The sequence below is a fragment of the Zootoca vivipara genome, chromosome 9 (assembly GCF_965207765.1).
Source record: "Zootoca vivipara chromosome 9, rZooViv2.hap1.1, whole genome shotgun sequence".
In the NCBI taxonomy this organism is placed as follows: domain Eukaryota; kingdom Metazoa; phylum Chordata; class Lepidosauria; order Squamata; family Lacertidae; genus Zootoca; species Zootoca vivipara.
The window spans coordinates 5,730,246-5,748,375 of NC_142592.1; the positions used below are offsets into that span (position 1 = coordinate 5,730,246).

An 18,130-nucleotide genomic window follows, 5' to 3' on the forward strand; every position below is an offset into this window, starting at 1 on the left:
CTGTGAGAATTTGCTTTTCCATTTGTGAAATTTATTTCCAAGATATTCAAATTAGACCAGTATGTAAATTCTAGGATCCCCCCCCCCGCATTTCTTTTTTAAAAATTGATGTAATATTGGCTGCTTTCCAGTTTTCAAGTAGGCACATATTTCTGATGATCAGCAATTTCATATTGGAATTCTTTAAGATCTTCCAGGTCAATCTCATTCAGACATGATGGCAAGTTATCATTTTTCATTTTGTCAAAAAGAACTTCAACTCATGTCAACACTATTTGTCTCAGTTCCTCATTCTTCCAATGGAAAATCTTCAGCTTTGTAAAGGAAACCTTATTCACTCCAACAGCTGTTTAGATTCTGCTCATTCACATTTGTACCCTCATGACCCGGGTATTACCCTTCCTGATCTGTGGCATACATTCTAGCAGAGCTTCTAATATTGTGGTTTTAAGCAGCTTTTAAGCCTTTTGGAGAGATTTGACCTTCCTGACTTTTCCTTTCAACTTCCTTTTTAACCAATTTACTCATCTTTGGGAAGTTTCCTCTTTTGAAGTCAAATGTGATGGGGTTGGATTTATTGGCAATTGTCTATTTACATATATATTGAATATGATAGCACTGGGGTCACCGTTCCAAATCAGTTAATAAACTTTTACTTAAGTTCACTTAAGTTCAGTATTAAGGTCAGCTCCATAACAAACTGATCTAGGGTATCTAGAAATTGTACTTCTTTGTTGTGACTGGGACACAGAATCATAGACTCATAGAACATAGATGTACCCAGTCTATGTGAGGGTAACTGAAGTCACCTACACCACACCCTCTTTTTGGGTGTCTCCTTGAATTCATTCTCAATCGAAGGGAACATTTCCTCCTTCCTTAGTTTGAGGCCCTCTGTTGCCGTGAGAACAGGAGAGCGGGATGCAGCTATCACATCCACCAGCCAATCTCATCTCAGCTTCTCTGGGTCAACCACCTTGGCCTCAAAGGAATTAACTTGTTCCCTGAGGGTATATGTATATGTGGCATTCTATGAAATAAACTGGAAAGCCACACCACCCCAGGTGGTTTTCTATGTGAATAATTATTTTATTTCCTTCTTACCCAACATAAACCAGCACTGCTAACAAATAAACATAGTTACAAGAAAGTTTAAATTGGCACCAGTCCTTAGCTAGCAGTTTTAATAGAGCTTAACAGTTCAACAATTCTCATGCATTTCCAGTTGAAGTAAGCACAAATATCTGCAGTAACTACTGTGCAAAATATACATGGCTGCATAAAGGTACATGGCAAAGGTACAGGAAGCATTAAAATGATGATCAATTCCTGTTTGAGTACGAAATGCAGAATGTGCCCTTTAGTCAGGAATTTATAGTTTTTGCAATACAAAAGTTTTAAAATATGCATTGCAACACTACATACCAGGGACATAAGTCACCATCACAAGATACCCAAAGCTTGTAACGTGCCATTTTCCAAAATGTGTGCCATCTGACCAGCTGTATCGGGATGGACACACACACACACACACACACACACACACACACACACGGAGTGAATCTGAGTCTGACTCACGGTGTTTTCCTTTTTAAGAAAACTAGGCAAAAGTACCATCTCCTTTACATAGGTTCAGTAGTAACTCGATCTAAATGCCATTAAATTTGGGTTTTACAATATCCTGTGGCACTACTGATTCAGGGAACTAGACTGCACTGTGTGAACTGATTCTGGAACTGGAATTGCCTAGAACCGATGTAAGGTGAAAACTAAGAAGATTGGAATACAGTTGCAAAAAGAGATAACTTATCCTCTCCTTGAATTATCCTTTCGTTAGTTTTGACTCTATTCCCTTCACAAATGCACTCAATCCCCGGGTTTTGTACAGTATTTAACTATTATATAGAGAACACCAGAGTTGCCTTTGATACAATGTGTGATTGATAAATTGATTTCAGAAGGCACTCTTCTGTCCTGCTGCCAATTTCCATCCTTGGTTACATGGTTGTAGAAGTAGAGTCCTTTAAGATCCTGGGCTCTATAATTTCTCAAAAGTTAAATTGGTCAAGCAACATCAATAGTATTATTAAAAAGGTCCACCAGAGGTTGTATTTTTTGCGTCAACTAAGGAAATTTAAATTGCCCCAGGAAGTGTTGATCCAATTTTACAGAAGCATCATTGAAACTGTTCTCTGTAATTATTTTACTGCTTGGTATGGTACAGCCTCCCAGACAGACAAGAAAAGGCTCCAACGAGCTGTAAGAATTGCAGAAAGGGTCATTGGAGCTAGCTTGCCTACAATAGAGACAATCTATGCTACCAGAGTTAAGAAGAGAGCAGAGAGAATTGCAGATTCTTTACATCCCTGTCATCATCTGCTAGATTTACTCCCATCTGGACGTCGCTACAGGTCTTCATATACAAAATCGGGCAGGCACAGGAACAGTTTTTTCATTGACTACGCAAAAGCATTTGACTGTGTCGACCACAGCAAACTAAGGCAAGTTCTTAAAGAAATGGGAGTGCCTGATCACCTCATCTGTCTCCTGAGAAATCTCTATGTGGGACAAGAAGCTACAGTTAGAACTGGATATGGAACAACTGATTGGTTCAAAATTGGGAAAGGAGTACGACAAGGCTGTATATTGTCTCCCTGCTTATTTAACTTATATGCAGAATTCATCATGCAAAAGGCTGGACTGGATGAATCCCAAACCGGAATTAAGATTGCCGGAAGAAATATCAACAACCTCAGATATGCAGATGACACAACCTTGATGGCAGAAAGTGAGGAGGAATTAAAGAACCTTTTAAATGAAGGTGAAAGAGGAGAGCGCAAAATATGGTCTGAAGCTCAACATCAAAAAAACCAAGATCATGGCCACTGGTCCCTTCACCTCCTGGCAAATATAAGGTGAAGAAATAGAGGCAGTGAGAGATTTTACTTTCTTGGTCTCCTTGATCACTGCAGATGGTGACAGCAGTCACGAAATTAAAAGACGCCTGCTTCTTGGGAAAAAAGCAATGACAAATCTAGACAGCATCTTAAAAAGCAGAGACATCACCTTGCCTACAAAGGTCCGTATAGTTAAAGCTATGGTTTTCCCAGCAGTGATGTATGGAAGTGAGAGCTGGACCATAAAGAAGGCTGATCGCTGAAGAATTGATGCTGGAGGAGACTCTTGAGAGTCCCATGGACTACAAGAAGATCAAACCTATCCATTCTGAAGGAAATCAGCCTTGAGTGCTCACTGGAAGGACAGATCGTGAAGCTGAGGCTCCAATACTTTGGCCACCTCATGAGAAGAGAAGACTCCCTGGAAAAGACCCTGATGTTGGGAAAGATGGAGGGCACAAGGAGAAGGGGATGACAGAGGATGAGATGGCTGGACAGTGTTCTCGAGGCTACCAACATAAGTCTGACCAAATTGCGGGAGGCAGTGGAAGACAGGAGTGCCTGGCATGCTCTGGTCCATGGGGTCACGAAGAGTCAGACATGACTAAATGACTAAACAACAACAACTACTGAGGCCTTGGATATAAAATGTAGTTGGCAGTGAGCAGGAAATAGCCATTGCACTTGAAAACACATTTTATTGCAGTACTCTGCTTGCCTCAGTGAAAAAAATAATAATTACATAAGTAACAATAACAGGCTTTGATATCACCATATGGTAAGATAAGGAAAAATAGATATTTATATGAAACATCCACAGACATTACAATGTCTAGGTCTCAGGGCTTCTGCCTTGGACTGCAATTCTATGCACGTTAACCCTGCAAAACATGATGACTTACTTCTGAGTAAATATGCATGGGATTACACTGTCAGTTAGCATGTGTGTGTTAATTTTGCAAATGGAAAAGGGACATGTTGATTCCTTGTTAAGATATAACAAGAATTCCAAAAGCTCTATTGTACTAAATGTCGGACACTATTTATTTATTTATTTATTTATTTATTTATTTATTTAGATTCAGCAATAGATTTATGACAATAAAAATACAGGATGCAGGTATTGTGGTAAGGTTCTGGTAACAGTGGCAGCACAAGAACAAAATTCTGGGGAAGAGGCAAAGTGTATTTCCAGGTGAGTGAGAAAGAAAAATAACAGCATATATTAAGGACAAGAGTTCAGAAATGGGGGGTGAGTGAGGGGCAAGCTCCTTGTTTGAGGGGGTGCTTGCCCTCCCTGACCCTCACCCTCCCTCTGGTGCCAGCTATGTGTGATAAAGCTCTACATGTTTTGGTGTTACATTGTTCATTGTGTCTAACATTATATTGTTCTTAATAAACCTCAGATGATTCAGTATTAGAGTTTTTAAGCCTCTGAGATGTCAGCAAACCAAAGATTGAACTAAGAAAAAAAAGCCAACTCTGGAATATTTTCCCAAGATAATAAATTAAGTATTCTGATCCCTGTCCCCAGTTCATGAGAAAACAACTCACTGTAGTCCCTTCTGTAGTTTTCAGGTCAGAATTTAATTTTAACATTTTCTTTTTATGATTGAATAGGCAATAAATCCAGGGACCTAAGATTGAAATCTGTTTCTGCCCTTCCGGTAGGAAAGTGTATCTAAGGAAACTTGAAGGGAGAAGTTCCTTAACCAAAGATTGCAGGAAGAACTTAGGAGACAGGGAACTTCTGTTCTAGATGGTCATTCAGGGAGGCCAATAATTTTTTCCACTGTCAAAAGATCAAGAGACAGTTTCCTGTAAGATTCGACAGCAGTCACCATTTTTGAAGAATTGATTGGTCTGAGGTAGGAAGATTTATAAAATAAAAGTAGTAACGATTTGTATCTTTACGTCGGAGGAGGGGTTTCCTAGAGACCTGGTGAAATGAATCATAGAGTTGGAAGAGACCACAAGGGCCATCCAGTCCAACCCCCTGCCAAGCAGGAAACACCATCAAAGCATTCCTGATATATGCCTGTCAAGCCTCTGCTTAAAGACCTCCAAAGTAGGAGACGCCACCACACTCCTTGGCAGCAAATTCCACTGCCGAACAGCTCTTACTGTCAGGAAGTTCTTCCTAATGTTTAGGTGGAATCTTATAGAATTCCTGTTTCCCTTGGCCAGGAAGAGGCATGGAGGTACGTAGACAAGCAACAGTGTAACGTTTTCACAATATTTCCTGAAAAATTGCTTCACAGGGGGAAGCGAATGACCTCCACAATGGTGGTGGAGGAGGAAATATTATTCATTGTGAGAAACTCTCAAAAGGCTACTTCTAATGCTGATAGTTTTAGCAGGGAAAAATTAAAGACCTGTGTAATGGATTGATTCCACAAGTCATATGCCCATAGAATATCCCATAGAACAGAATTGTAGAGTTGGAAGGGAGCCCAAGGATCATCTAGTCCAGGCTTCCTCAACCTCAGTCCTCCAGATGTTTTGAGACTACAATTCCCATCATCCCTGACCACTGGTCCTGCTAGCCAGGGATCATGGGAGTTGTAGGCCAAAAGCATCTGGAGGGCCGAGGTTGAGGAAGCCTGATCTAGTCCAACCCCTGCCATGCAGGAATATGCAGCTGTCCCATACGGGGATCGAACCTGCAACCTTGACATTATCAGCACCACGTGCTAACCAACTGAGCTACCCATATGTGTAACTAGTCAAATGCTTCAGATTTATCATGCATAGAAAATGGGTCAGTGATACAAAGATTCTATACCTATAATGTGTGAAGTGATCCTGTGGTTGCAACCCTGAACATGCTTACTTGGAAATAGGTTCAACTCAAATCAAAAACATTTACTTCAAGTCAGTCTTATGTGATATAGATACAAATTTAAGGGGGGGCACACAGGGGTGGTGTCACTCTGTATGTAAAAAATGGGATGTAGCAGTCTTTCCCAACCTACTCTCATCAGCCCCAGCAAGCATGGCCAATTCTCAGGGAAGTAGTCCAAAATGTCTGGGGGGCACCATCAGTTTGTGGAAAGTTGGCACAGCCACAAACACAAAAGGGGCAGACACCTCTGCAGATTCACTGCGGGTGTCAATACCAGACTCCCACAATAATTCAGCACAGAGGACATACCAGTTTCCCCTTGATCAAAATATGGTAGTTTTGAGAATGCTCAAAGAAGACTTTCTACATCATTTTATGATGCTAGAAAACCTTCACACATTTCTCCCAGAATTCACTGTGGAGAATTCCCCAGACTGTTCCAGAGTGGCAGCCTTGGTTCATGCGGAGTGTTTGCTGAGGCTTCTTGAGCATAACTGTTGCCTCACACGAATGCATCACAGAATACACCAAACATTCATACATAGCTTTGCATGACAGGACACTGACAGTGGACAGGCTGCCATTACAAATTTACTTGCAGAAGAACTTCTGCTGAGCTCCCAAGAAACCCTAAGGTTGTCCACTAATAACACCCTGAGACTGTTGGCTCAAGTCTATCCTAATACTGTTTATATGCTAACAAGGAACACATACAATTTCATTGCTAGTGGGTTGGTTTTTTTTGAAAAGCACACCAAAGCAAACACTAGCATGTTAAAAAGCATACATTTGTTTTTGAAATGTTGTATTTGTTGTGTATATGTTTATTATTCTAAAATGAATACCTGGGTATATCTCTATGTTTGATTATGCAGACAGGTGCTGAAGATAACATTTTGTAATGTACAAGTCTGGTTAATTTCCCCATAGCTACCTACTTTGCTATTAATATCACTGCAGCTTGCTGTGATGCAACCAACTCCCACCCTTTTCCGAGAACAGTGCAGGCAGCCTCTCTGATAAGTCAGAGGCAGCAGTTAGCTGCTCTTTATAAAAGTCACTGAAACTTTGCACACTTCCTCACTGGGCTAGCTCCTCAGAAAATATGAAGCTCGTTTACAGGATTTTGCTCCAGACAGCTCTGCTGCTATTTACAAATGGCTCTGCAGCGACAGATGATAGCAGCACAGACAGCGCCGGAGAAGAAGAACTGACTGGTGCTTGTCCAATACAACTCAAACGCAGCGGGGAATGTGATGGAGAGGAATGCCCGTATCGGATAACCTTGCCTCCAATGACCATCCAGCTGCCCAAGCAGTTTCGACTGATTGAGAGAACACTCAAAGAAGTGCAGAACCTTAAGGAAGTTGTAAACAAGATGAAGAAGTCCTGTGAAGACTGCAAGCTGCAGGCAGATGAGAATCCAGAAAAAGACAGCAACGAATTCCTGCCACCTGGCACAGACGCTCCAGTTGACAATAGCAAAATACAAGATAACAGGGTAAAAGAATTGCAGAACAAGGTTTCCAGGCTGTCAGCCAGTCTGAAGAATGCAAAGAACCAAATCCATTCTTTACAGAATCAGCTGGAGCACATGAACCTCATAAACATGAACAACGTGGAAAGCTATGTGGACAGCAAAGTAGCCAACCTGACATTTGCTGTGAACAATCTGGATAATAAATGCTCTTCAAATTGCCCAGCCACACAACCAAAACCAGGTAGGTCAGCTTTTACTATTTTACGAAAAGTATCGGAACAGCATTTCCTTACCTACACCTGTTAACTCTTATTACTTTTTGCCACCTACTAAAAAAGAAAAAGTAAATACTAGTAGTTAATTGACCCATATTACTTTACAATTGGGGCATATCTGGATATTGAAACAGATGAGAATCTAGCACCTCTGAACTTCATAATGGGTTTTTCTTTTCGTGCTAAAAGGATTTTGAACACACACACACACACACCCATACTTTCTTTTTGTCAGCGTCTGACACAGCAGTTACGTTACAGGCAAATTCTTACATTCCTTTACTGAGCACAAGAAGAAAGCTTATGAGAAGAAGGGTGTGCATCTCAACTTTCCACGGATGTAACAGGTGGGGGAATGCAACCACACTACAATGTTCATCTGCATCCTTTGAGTTGCAGGGGGATGAGCTACCAATTGTTATGCACACCTTTTTTGCCAGTGGACAGACCTGGATTCAGGCCATAATCGTTAAGGATTTGGCCCTGTTAAAGTACAGAAAAATCAGGCTGTTAAAGGGTCTTTTGCACTGTTACACATGGGTAACTGTCCAAACTCAGAGCCGCTTGCACTGGTGAAATAAGGACGCCCTTTTACTTTTATCACTTCTGTTCAGGTAGAAAGAATGGAATAAATTGATTTCTCATACAGGACCAAGAAAGTAATGGTTATATTGAGATTTTAAAAAATGAATTCCATTTATCCTGGAGTGTGGACATATGAACAATGTTTTGTCTACTTTTTGTTACTGCTGTGTGCTTATCTTTTCTTCATACCACTTCCTAATGGAAGCATCAATTGTTTTATATTGGTGTGATTTAAAGCTTACAGCTACATAAATTTTAAAAACAAAAACAAAGAAACTCAAAAATATTTCTTTGAATATTATTTTGAATTACACTTCAAAATGTTAATAAATAACTTGCCATATTACATACATTTGGGGACACAGAGGAAGGTGAAGTCTTACAGATGGATGACACAAATGATTATGTTTTACAGCTGCACATGTGTAAATATGAGCAACATTAATATATCCCAAATGAACAGCATGTGATATACTGAGAGTGGAATCTTGGCAATGTTGCACGAAATAAACAATGTTACATGAAATATCATTTTGACTGCTACTTTCCCCAACCCATCTATTTTTAGTTGTTGCACTTAAAAGAACATTATCCTGTTACAATAACAAGAAATTATTTTGTAATTCATAGCTCTTGCTAGAAAACAGTGCTTGGAATCAGTTCGTGTTTGTCTTTTTGTTTTGTTTTTAAAAGTGCACTTAAAAATAGTTCCCATAATTGCTGAGTGAACTAAATGTGAATTAAGTTCATTGCGAAATAGAATTTCGAACGATGCCTACTTCACCTTCAAGTTCATTCTGTTAGGTGACTCCTTTGAGTGTATCTGAAAGTACATTAAAATTCACTACATTCTAATACAATCGTACCTTGGTTGTCAAACGCCTTGGTACTCATGTTTCGGATCCCGAATGATCAAAACCCAGAAGTGAGTGTTCCGGTTTTCATACTTTTTTGGGAAGCCAAACGTCCAATGTGGCTTCTGCTATTGTTTCCGACGTGCCTGCACAATTAATTGGAAGCCAATCGGAAGCCACGTCAAATGGACTTCCAGAACGCATTTTGTTCGAAAACAAAGGTATGACTGTATTCAGCAAAATTAAAAGAACAAGACTCTTAACCAAAAGACAAAACAATTTATAGACTAATTGTCTCTGAAAAGCAATCAAACTGCATATGTATTGCTGGCTGCACTTCTCTAAAGCAACAATAATTACAGCGGTATCTCAGGTTACAGACGCTTCAGGTTACAGACTCTGCTAACCCAGAAATAGTACCTCAGAGTACGTTGTATCTATTAGATGTATTAGATTGATAGTTTACACATATTCATATGGGGGTGGGTACAATGAGCAGACCTATTGGGAGCATCTATGCACCTCTTAAAGTAAACCTGAGTCCTCTTCCTTTACCAAAGACTGCATCACTACCCAAAAATCAATACTGATGCCTGATTATGAAAACTTCAAACTCTCTCAATACTCTCTCACTTGTCTCTTTGCTCCCCTCCAACAAATTTGGGTGGCAAATATTTCCCCTCCCAACATAATTTATAAGAAGAATCAACATAACTCAGACAACATTTTCTCATTCCAAATGATATTAACTGAATGCTGCTGTGTCAATAATTTAATGGAAAAAATGTAAGAGCATTTCATTTGTAAAGCTTGTTGGGCTTCTATCATAACTGGCTCGGGAAATAAAATGGGCCATAATCTTCAGGAAACACCTGGAAGAAATACTTTATATCATAAAGTGTTGCATTCCTGCTTAGTATACTGTCCAATTTCATTTCCACTCTAAAATCCAGAGGTTACATAATAACACGTTTACAGGAAACCACTGTCATGCTCTTAAATGACATTTTTCTGAGTGTCAGTGTCAATTGTACATGACAGCCTACAAATAGCTAGGAAAAAACAACAGGTGACACCAACACTCTAGGCCAATCTTGTAAGAAATAAAACTATCCTGCTCTCCATAAGTGTAAAAAGACAGTGGTTAATGCAAAAGTTAACAAACGTCAAGTGGGGACTTGGCATTTGACCCTAGGTCAAATTGTCAACTGTCTCAATATAATTGTCATGCAAAAATTATGTGGATAGTTCTATTGCACACTGAGGAGTGCAACATAAAACATTCGGTGAAGAAAAAATGAGAGTTCTCACACAAAACAATGAAATAATATAAAAGCTATGCCTCTGATGGTCCTCCAAGTTAGTTCATGAAATAGAACCAAGTAATGGATGTTTCTTTGTCTGGAGGCCACCTATTTTTTCCTCCTCCCCTTTGACCTTTGTGGGCTTGTGATCCCACAAGGATCAGATGTGTATATGATATGAAATGATAGCTCATGTGGGAACAAGCAAACAAAAATCCAAGCAAGTTGTGGGCAATAGCAGAAGACACAACATACCCTTGTCAAGAAATTACTATTCCCAGGTCGTCGTCGTCCCCACCCAAATAAGGAGAGGTAGAGGCAGCAATTTACCTAAGTAGAAAGTCTTCTATAAGAAATAGACTTGGAATTGCAAAAGTTACCAAGTGTCATCAAATCCAGCTCTAACCACATATTAAATTTAAACTAGTGCCAGCAGATGCTTCCCCTGTTTTCCTCTAGGGTCATTTCCTACATTACTGATATTATTATTATTATTATTGCCGCAATGACTTGCAAAAACACAGAAAAAAGCTGTTCTCTGATATCTTTGAGCTATAATTTATTCTATATCCATGCACACTGCACAAATGGAAGGGTGACTAAAACTCTATATTCCATTATGGATTCAGATTGCTTTCTATTATGCTATACAAGTTAAAAATGGGTTGTAAATAACGCGGCTAACTTTCTTTGTCCAGTTATACAGATTCTGCAAGGAGACTGTTCCAATTATTATGCAGCAGGCAAAGAGCGTAATGGAATCTACAGAATTACTCCTGATCCAAGACATGATAGCTTTGATGTTTACTGTGAGATGGAATCTATGGGAGGTGGCTGGACAGTGTTCCAAATGCGTCAGGATGGCAGCACCAGCTTCAACAGAACATGGAAAGAATACAAGAATGGCTTCGGAAACCTGAGTAGAGAATTCTGGCTAGGGAATGACAAAATTCACCTTCTGACCAAAAGCAAGGAGATGCAGCTGAGGATTGAACTTGAGGATTTCAACGGAGTCAAAGAATATGCAAAATATGAACAGTTTTATGTGACCAATGAATTTCTCAAATACCGCTTAAGTATTGGCAAATACAGTGGTACAGCTGGGAACGCCCTGCAATTCAGCAAACATTACAACCATGACCAAATGTTCTTCACTACCCCAGATAGAGACAATGACAGGTATCCATCAGGAAACTGTGGAGCATACTATAGCTCTGGGTGGTGGTTTGATGCATGCCTGGCGGCTAATCTAAATGGCAAATATTATCACAAAAAATACAAAGGTGTTCGCAATGGAATTTTCTGGGGCACCTGGCCAACAGCTTCGGATAATAGTCTAAATGGTTACAGACAACCTTTCAAAAAGGTCAGAATGATGATGAGACCCAAAGTCTTTGCGCCATGAATTAGTAACTTCTCAATATTGACACTTTTCTCCAGTATCTGAGTGCAATTTAAAAAACAACAACTGTTATATCTCATGTTTAAATACTTTCCCCCTGAGAAAACACCTCTTCCAAAGGCACCCTAATGTACGGCATCTCTCCTGATAAATTCTAAATGTACCGGGAACAATTCAATTGTTTGGTAACAAATAATGTGTCACCCTCATCCATTAACTTCTGTTAGGTAAGAAGATGGGTGTAAGCTTATTTTACAAAGTTGACTTCAAAGGCATTCCACTATTGCAGTATCACAAAACAATGCCTCAGCCACCCACAGGCCAAAACCAGATTTGTAGAGTTGGAGAGCAACAGTTTCAGACCCTTAATGTACTGCTTCCTCATCATATTCCATAAATATCTCTGCAGAACCACCAACCTGCTGCAAAGCCATGAGCCCAAACTGCCTTAAACTCAAGTATTCCAAGACAACTAGTTGACCTTCATCTGCTTATTACTATATTTTTCTATGTAAATAATAGATTCAATTTGTTATAGTTTAATAATTCATTGCCACTGTCAACTAGCTTTTTTTTAACCATGTGACTGTACCAAAACAAAAACAATACATTTTAATCTAAAGGCTAATAAATGCTGTTAAGGAAGCATTTCTTATGATGTTGCTATTTTTATATATGAGCAAACATTGCAATAAAGGTAAAGGTAAAGGGACCCCTGACCATTAGGTCCAGTCATGACCGACTCTGGGGTTGCAGCGCTCATCTCGCTTTATTGGCCGAGGGAGCCGGCGTACAGCTTCCAGGTCATGTGGCCAGCATGACAAAGCCGCTCCTGGCAAACCAGAGCAGCACACAGAAACGTTGTTTACCTTCCCTCAAACAGATTTCTGGTATATTGCTGGAATTATTATTATTTTTAAAAGAGCTACTTTAGGCAATTATGATCTAAGTGATCTTGCTTCTTCGGTAGGCATTTCCAAAGCTGGCTAATATAGGTGTATATATCTCTTTATGCAACAGAAGGAACGTACAGGAGAGGCATCCTTACAATGCCTTATGTTTGTGAACAGTAAAGAGAGAAATGAATATAATATTTAATATTAAAACACAACAGGCTTTTCAAATGTCCAAATACATTTAGAATTTTCATTGCGTATTGTTGCTAATGACCAAAGTATGTGGATTCACGTGTGTGTGTGTGTGTGTGTGTGTGTGTGTGTGTGTGTGTGTTGTTAAAGGGGCTTTGCTAGATGGAATTATGCCCAATTGTGCCATGCAATTTGGCAATTTTCCTTCATTGTAAATGTCTTTTAACTGGTGAGGGAAACCAAATCTAATACTGAGAGATTCTATCACCTTCGCTATAAAATGTTACGTATCATCATTAGAGGTTGCTGCTGGCCTGGTGAGTTTTCTAGATGAAAGCATCCTTAAATTACAGGATTGGATCCAGTGTGTCCCATCTGAAAATGGAAGGGTTCCTTCTGTTCTCTGTTCACTGTTCATCTAATCCCCCTTCCAGGCTCTCATGTCACCTCTCATACTTTTCCGGGGTTTCCTCAGTTATCTGAAGCAGTTTTACAGAAGGCTGCAGGGGAAAATAGACTCCTGGGGAACATCCTGTGAGTGAAGTTCGAACACAGGATTCAACCCAAAATGTAGAAATGAATGTAATCACTTGTTATGATGTACAGTAAAAGATTTCCTCCAAACCATGTTGAAGTCAATGGAAGATAAGTATCTACTGTAATTTTGATTGGTTTTGGTTTCTGCATTTACATACTGTACAGTGCTTAAAGATCTGCACAACTGACTACTAGTTTGCTTCTGGGCACAATTCTGATTGCTGTTTTTTGCCACTCAACTGTAGGTCTGGGATGAGGTGTATGAAACCCCCCCCCATGAACTTGCCTATGTGCAGCGATTCTTGGCTTAGGCCCTGCTCCAAATGCCTCCCAAATGTGGTGGGTGGCTTCTGGGGACAGTTCCTTTTCTGTGGTGGCACCCAGACTTAGACCTCCCTTCCCAAGCACAGTTCCAAAGCTTATATCACGATCTTTTAGGTAACAATAAAACATTTGTAATTTGCCTGAATGTCTGGCAGCACCTTATTTGCAATGCTTTTTATCCATAATTTATTTGCTCATTTATTACTTTCATTTCATTGTTAGATATTAGGGATGGGAGACCTTTTCTTTTTAGTCTGATGGTCACATACCCCTCATGGGAGACCTTCCAAGGATGACATGTCAGGGGTGAATGCAGCAGGAGCAGCAACGTTTTAATTTGGCACACAACAGTTACAGCTTCCTGCGTACAAGCATATACACACCTCTCAATCTAGGCATTACTACCATTCAAAGACCTATCTTAGCCAAGTAGGGCGGTTCAACAGAAGGCAGAGTAATTCACAACTAAAAGTGCAGTTAGATGAATCAGAAGAATACAAACATAGTTGCTAAGCTAGTTTTCTGTATATTAAATTGTGTTGTTTTCAGTTCAGATCTTTGTGTTGATGTGCCCAACAATTTAAAACTTGTTTAGCTACCACAGCTTCATTCAAACAATCTAGGTGCACTTTGTGAGAGTCCACACAATTTCTTGCCCATCACAGAATTAAAACTCTCAGTGTTCCCTAGATTGGACCACACATTTGTCCAAGACCGCACACTTAGTCCAAAATTAATCCTGGCTGTGAAGCTACCAGCTTTTTATTTATTTGAAATCCTTCCAATAAATAATGAAATTTTGCCATAGAAGGTGAACACCAGGTTTTGAAACAATTACCAATACTTTTCTTATTCGCTAAATGCTTTTATACAAATGAAAACGTCATATATCCTTTCCACAAAGGTTGGTTAAGTTGTATCTTTTCTTCTCCCTCCTCTTGAAGCAAAAGCTGTTGGTTTGCAGCACTTTTGTAAATTAAGAATGATTACATCAGATCTTCCTGCAAATTCCCAATGGGCACATTCAGGACAAAATACACACTTGCCAGTTCAAAGTGCTCATCCAAGCACTGAATGTGCCCAATCTCTTGGCATAAGTTGAACACTGCTACAAAGCAGAAGCAGGAACCCTGGTGGCCCAGTGATTGACCTGCAGGGCTCCTGCCTGACAGCTGTTCACAACACAGAAGTTTGGGGAAAGGTCAATTGCTCAGTGCAGAAAAGTCTGCGTTCTGCAAGAAGAAAGTGCCAAGTCCGGTCCCTAGCATCTCCATTTAAACGGCTCTCTAGTACCAAGGAAGGGAGGCAGGTAGAGCAGAGTAGACTGCCAGCTGTCAGTCAGGAATAGATAGCCCTGGCTCTATCTCCAGTTTTAAATGCTTCAAAAGGACTGCAATGAAAATGGGAGGAGGTGGGACTCAACAGCAGCCTTTAGAAAATCTAAAGAGAGCTTTCTCCACACTGTCAGAAGCCATGCCTTTGTAGGATTCCTGAGCACATGGAGTGAATCCTCTCTGGGTACTGTTGAGCAAGGAGGGCGTTGATAGAGGAAAGGGTCTGCCACATTTCATGTGCATTAATTATCCCCACTTTCCTACTTCTAGAAAAGCGCTTGGGTAAGGCAGTTTAATGTAGACATATATTCAAAGCCTTATTAGTTTTGGATAGGCAATACTGTATTAACATATGTATTCTGGCAGAGAGAGTTTTGTTCAACAGGTACACTATAATCAAAGAAGCTGGGGCCTCTTACAATTTCTTAAGAATTACCCTTAAGAAGCAAAGCATTTCCTTCTATTAGAAGTGGGCTGCTTCTTCTGTGGAAAAGAACAGCTTCATTCATCTGCTACACTGCAAAGCAATAAAGCCACACCTAAAGCAATATGTTTTGGATCAATGCCTTTAAATCCTTTTAAAAATGAAGGCATTTAATAAGTATTATACACAAAACCCATTTCTAACTCTAGAAAGGCAAGCAGTAAATAGTAAATTTAAAATTTAGAAAACCCAAATATTGAAAAACAGCTCGACATTTCAAAATGAGAAATTATAGGCCATAGATAAGAGCAAATAGAACAAGTTTCATCAAAGTGAGTTCTTGTAACCCTAAAAGAGTGGGAGAAGTTTATCAACAAGGAATACAGGATGGTGATTTGGACATTACTGAAGCTGTTGGTTGTTCCTTCTGCACTAGAGACCTACCTGGAATCTATGGATAAAACAGATTTTAAAAACCCAGCACTGGGTGCAAAGCAGGGGATCTAAGCAGACACCAAAGGTCAGGGGGTTGGGGGCAAGAAGAGTTCTACAGCAAGCCTATTTCTCCACAGTGTTATTAGTAAAAGTAAATTTTAGAATCTTGACAACAGAGACTTAAGCACACACACTCAGTACAGTATGATATACAGAATAAGGAAAGTATTCCACTGGCATCAAAGATGTTTTAATGTAATCCAGCACTTTTAAATGCCTGCCTTTTTAAAAATCCCAGCAGATTAATTAAGCACTTCCCTCTGACCTTGAAACCCTCATGTCTTATTTCCTCTTTTTGACCCCTGATTTAAGAAAAGTAGCAAAATAAGGATAGTTATTTTAACACCTGCAATTATTCCAATCGTATTCTGATATGCATACAAAAGGCGAAAACATTTATATGCTTCTTACTGCCATTGTTAATAAATGCAGAACATAGTTTAACACTGAAGATTTGTCATTTAGAAAGTTAATAAAACTTCGTACAACAAAGGGCTCATCCACACCTACCTTTTGCCCCACACTTTCAAGACACAGCTTCATACTTTAAAGTGCTTTGTCTAAGCACCCCCTTCTTCTTTTTGCCATGGTGCTTTCCCTGCGAAAATCGGCACTTTAACACTGAATCAGAACAAAAGGCAATAAAGGGTTTTCTGTGGATTGCCATTTGCTCTGATTCAGCAGTAAAAGCAGAAAGAGGGGGGGATGCTAGGACACAGCACTTTAAGGTGCAGGCCTGTGCCTAGAAGCATGGCACAAAAGGAAGTCTGGACAAGCCCTCTGCGTCACATTTTGAACAACAGAACATTTACTCACATTGACATAAATAAGGTGGCAGCTAAGGTGGCAAGCATGTTAGCAGCAAGGTCTTCAAATGGTGTCAGATAATATGCATGTGGACTATGCTCTGTTAGGCATATTTTCTCCATGGCTGAAAATGCTACATTTGTATTCATGCCCAGATAATAGCTGAATAAATAATCTACTCAGTACATATACACTTAAGGAGAAGCATCTTTAACACAAAGAATTTTGCTAAAGTCTACTTCAAGTGCATTAGTATCAGTGTATCTTAGCAGGGGTGGAGGAAGGGGGTGCGGTAGAGGTGGTCCGCCCCGGGTGTCACCACTGTGGGGGGGTGACAAAATGCTGGGCGGCACCCATGGCAGGGCCTGCAGCACCTCCGAGCCACACGTCTCTCCTGTGAGTGACGGGGTGGTTTGTGTGTCTGCAGGCTCCGTGCTGCCCAAACGGTCCGCCCGCCACCTCTCTCTCAGCTGCAGGGCAGCTGAGTGGGAGAAGGCAGTTAGACTCCTCAGAGGGCATTTTGCCACGGCTGGCCCTGCCCCCGCAGGCGGCTGGCCTCATCCCCGTGGGCGGCTGGTCCTGCCCCTGGGTGCAGGGCATGCGCGCTGCCCCAGGCACCTGATCGGCTTGCTCCGTCGCTGATCTTCCCATGCACCAAAATGAATTTTCTGCCCTGCTGTTGGCCTCATCAGAAGCTACCAGCATGTACTTTTAACAGTTCCAGAACTTTTTGAATACATACACCTAGGGGTTATATATCTTTCCGACCATGTCAATGTTGGCAGATATACCTCCATTGTATTGCTGATTCCACATGCCTACTAGCAGGTTCTGTAATAAACTCTGGCATTCACAATGATAGTCACATTATCACCAGTGTCATGATTTCCCCAGTGATAAGTCGGACAGGATAGAAATGGTTTGCCTAACTGCTGTTAAGAGCCTTTGGGGTGGAGGTGAAGGCAACATCTGTCTTACTTTTTATGCCAATGTAGTTATAGGGCTTTAATGTTGCTCCAAAAGCTTTGCAAGGTTTAGATTTAGCAAGAATTGGAATGTGCCACAATGTTTGGATTAAGTAAATGCCTGAAAGTGTTTTCAAAACTGTTGCTGGGTGAACATTTTTATAGCTAAAGTTAGAAGTTTCACAAATTATGTGCACTTGATATATGTGGGGGGGGGATACCTTTAAAAAGAGGCCAGTGAGCACATGTTTATAACTGGACCAGCAGTAGCTGTGAGAAAGGCAACTGAATTTGGAATACTTAGTACAGTTCTCATCGCCTCACCTAAAAAAGGATATCTTAGTTTCGGGAAATGTTCAGAAAAGGGCAACAAAAAATGATCAATGGGATGGAACAGGGGCAAAACAAGGCTTTCTTTCACCCGGGTCAAAGACTCAGTTTGGCACCCATCCCACATGCATTTACCCATTGGCATACACACACACACACACACCTCAACACATTTGTTTTTAAA

The 18,130-nt window shown here is 40.3% G+C and overlaps 2 protein-coding genes across 3 annotated transcripts in view; one reads left to right on the forward strand and one right to left on the reverse strand.

Moving 5' to 3' along the window:
- Positions 1 to 18,130, reverse strand: part of CCDC146 (coiled-coil domain containing 146) — a 69,843-nt gene that overhangs the window by 34,770 nt on the left and 16,943 nt on the right. The window lies entirely within an intron of this gene.
- On the forward strand, positions 6,822 to 13,730 carry FGL2 (fibrinogen like 2). Its single transcript, XM_035126596.3, has 2 exons — positions 6,822 to 7,463; positions 10,939 to 13,730. Exons 1-2 carry the CDS (start codon positions 6,848 to 6,850, stop codon positions 11,643 to 11,645), a joined length of 1,323 nt encoding a protein of 440 aa, XP_034982487.2. The 5' UTR covers positions 6,822 to 6,847; the 3' UTR covers positions 11,646 to 13,730.

What these genes read in the sequence shown, in the direction of transcription:
- FGL2 (XM_035126596.3), top strand. Translation starts at nt 6,848, where the DNA reads ATGAAGCTCGTTTACAGGATTTTGCTCCAGACAGCTCTGCTGCTATTT. An exon ending in AGCCACACAACCAAAACCAG is followed by an intron (nt 7,464 to 10,938) that starts GTAGGTCAGCTT and finishes TTCTTTGTCCAG; the next exon opens with TTATACAGATTCTGCAAGGA.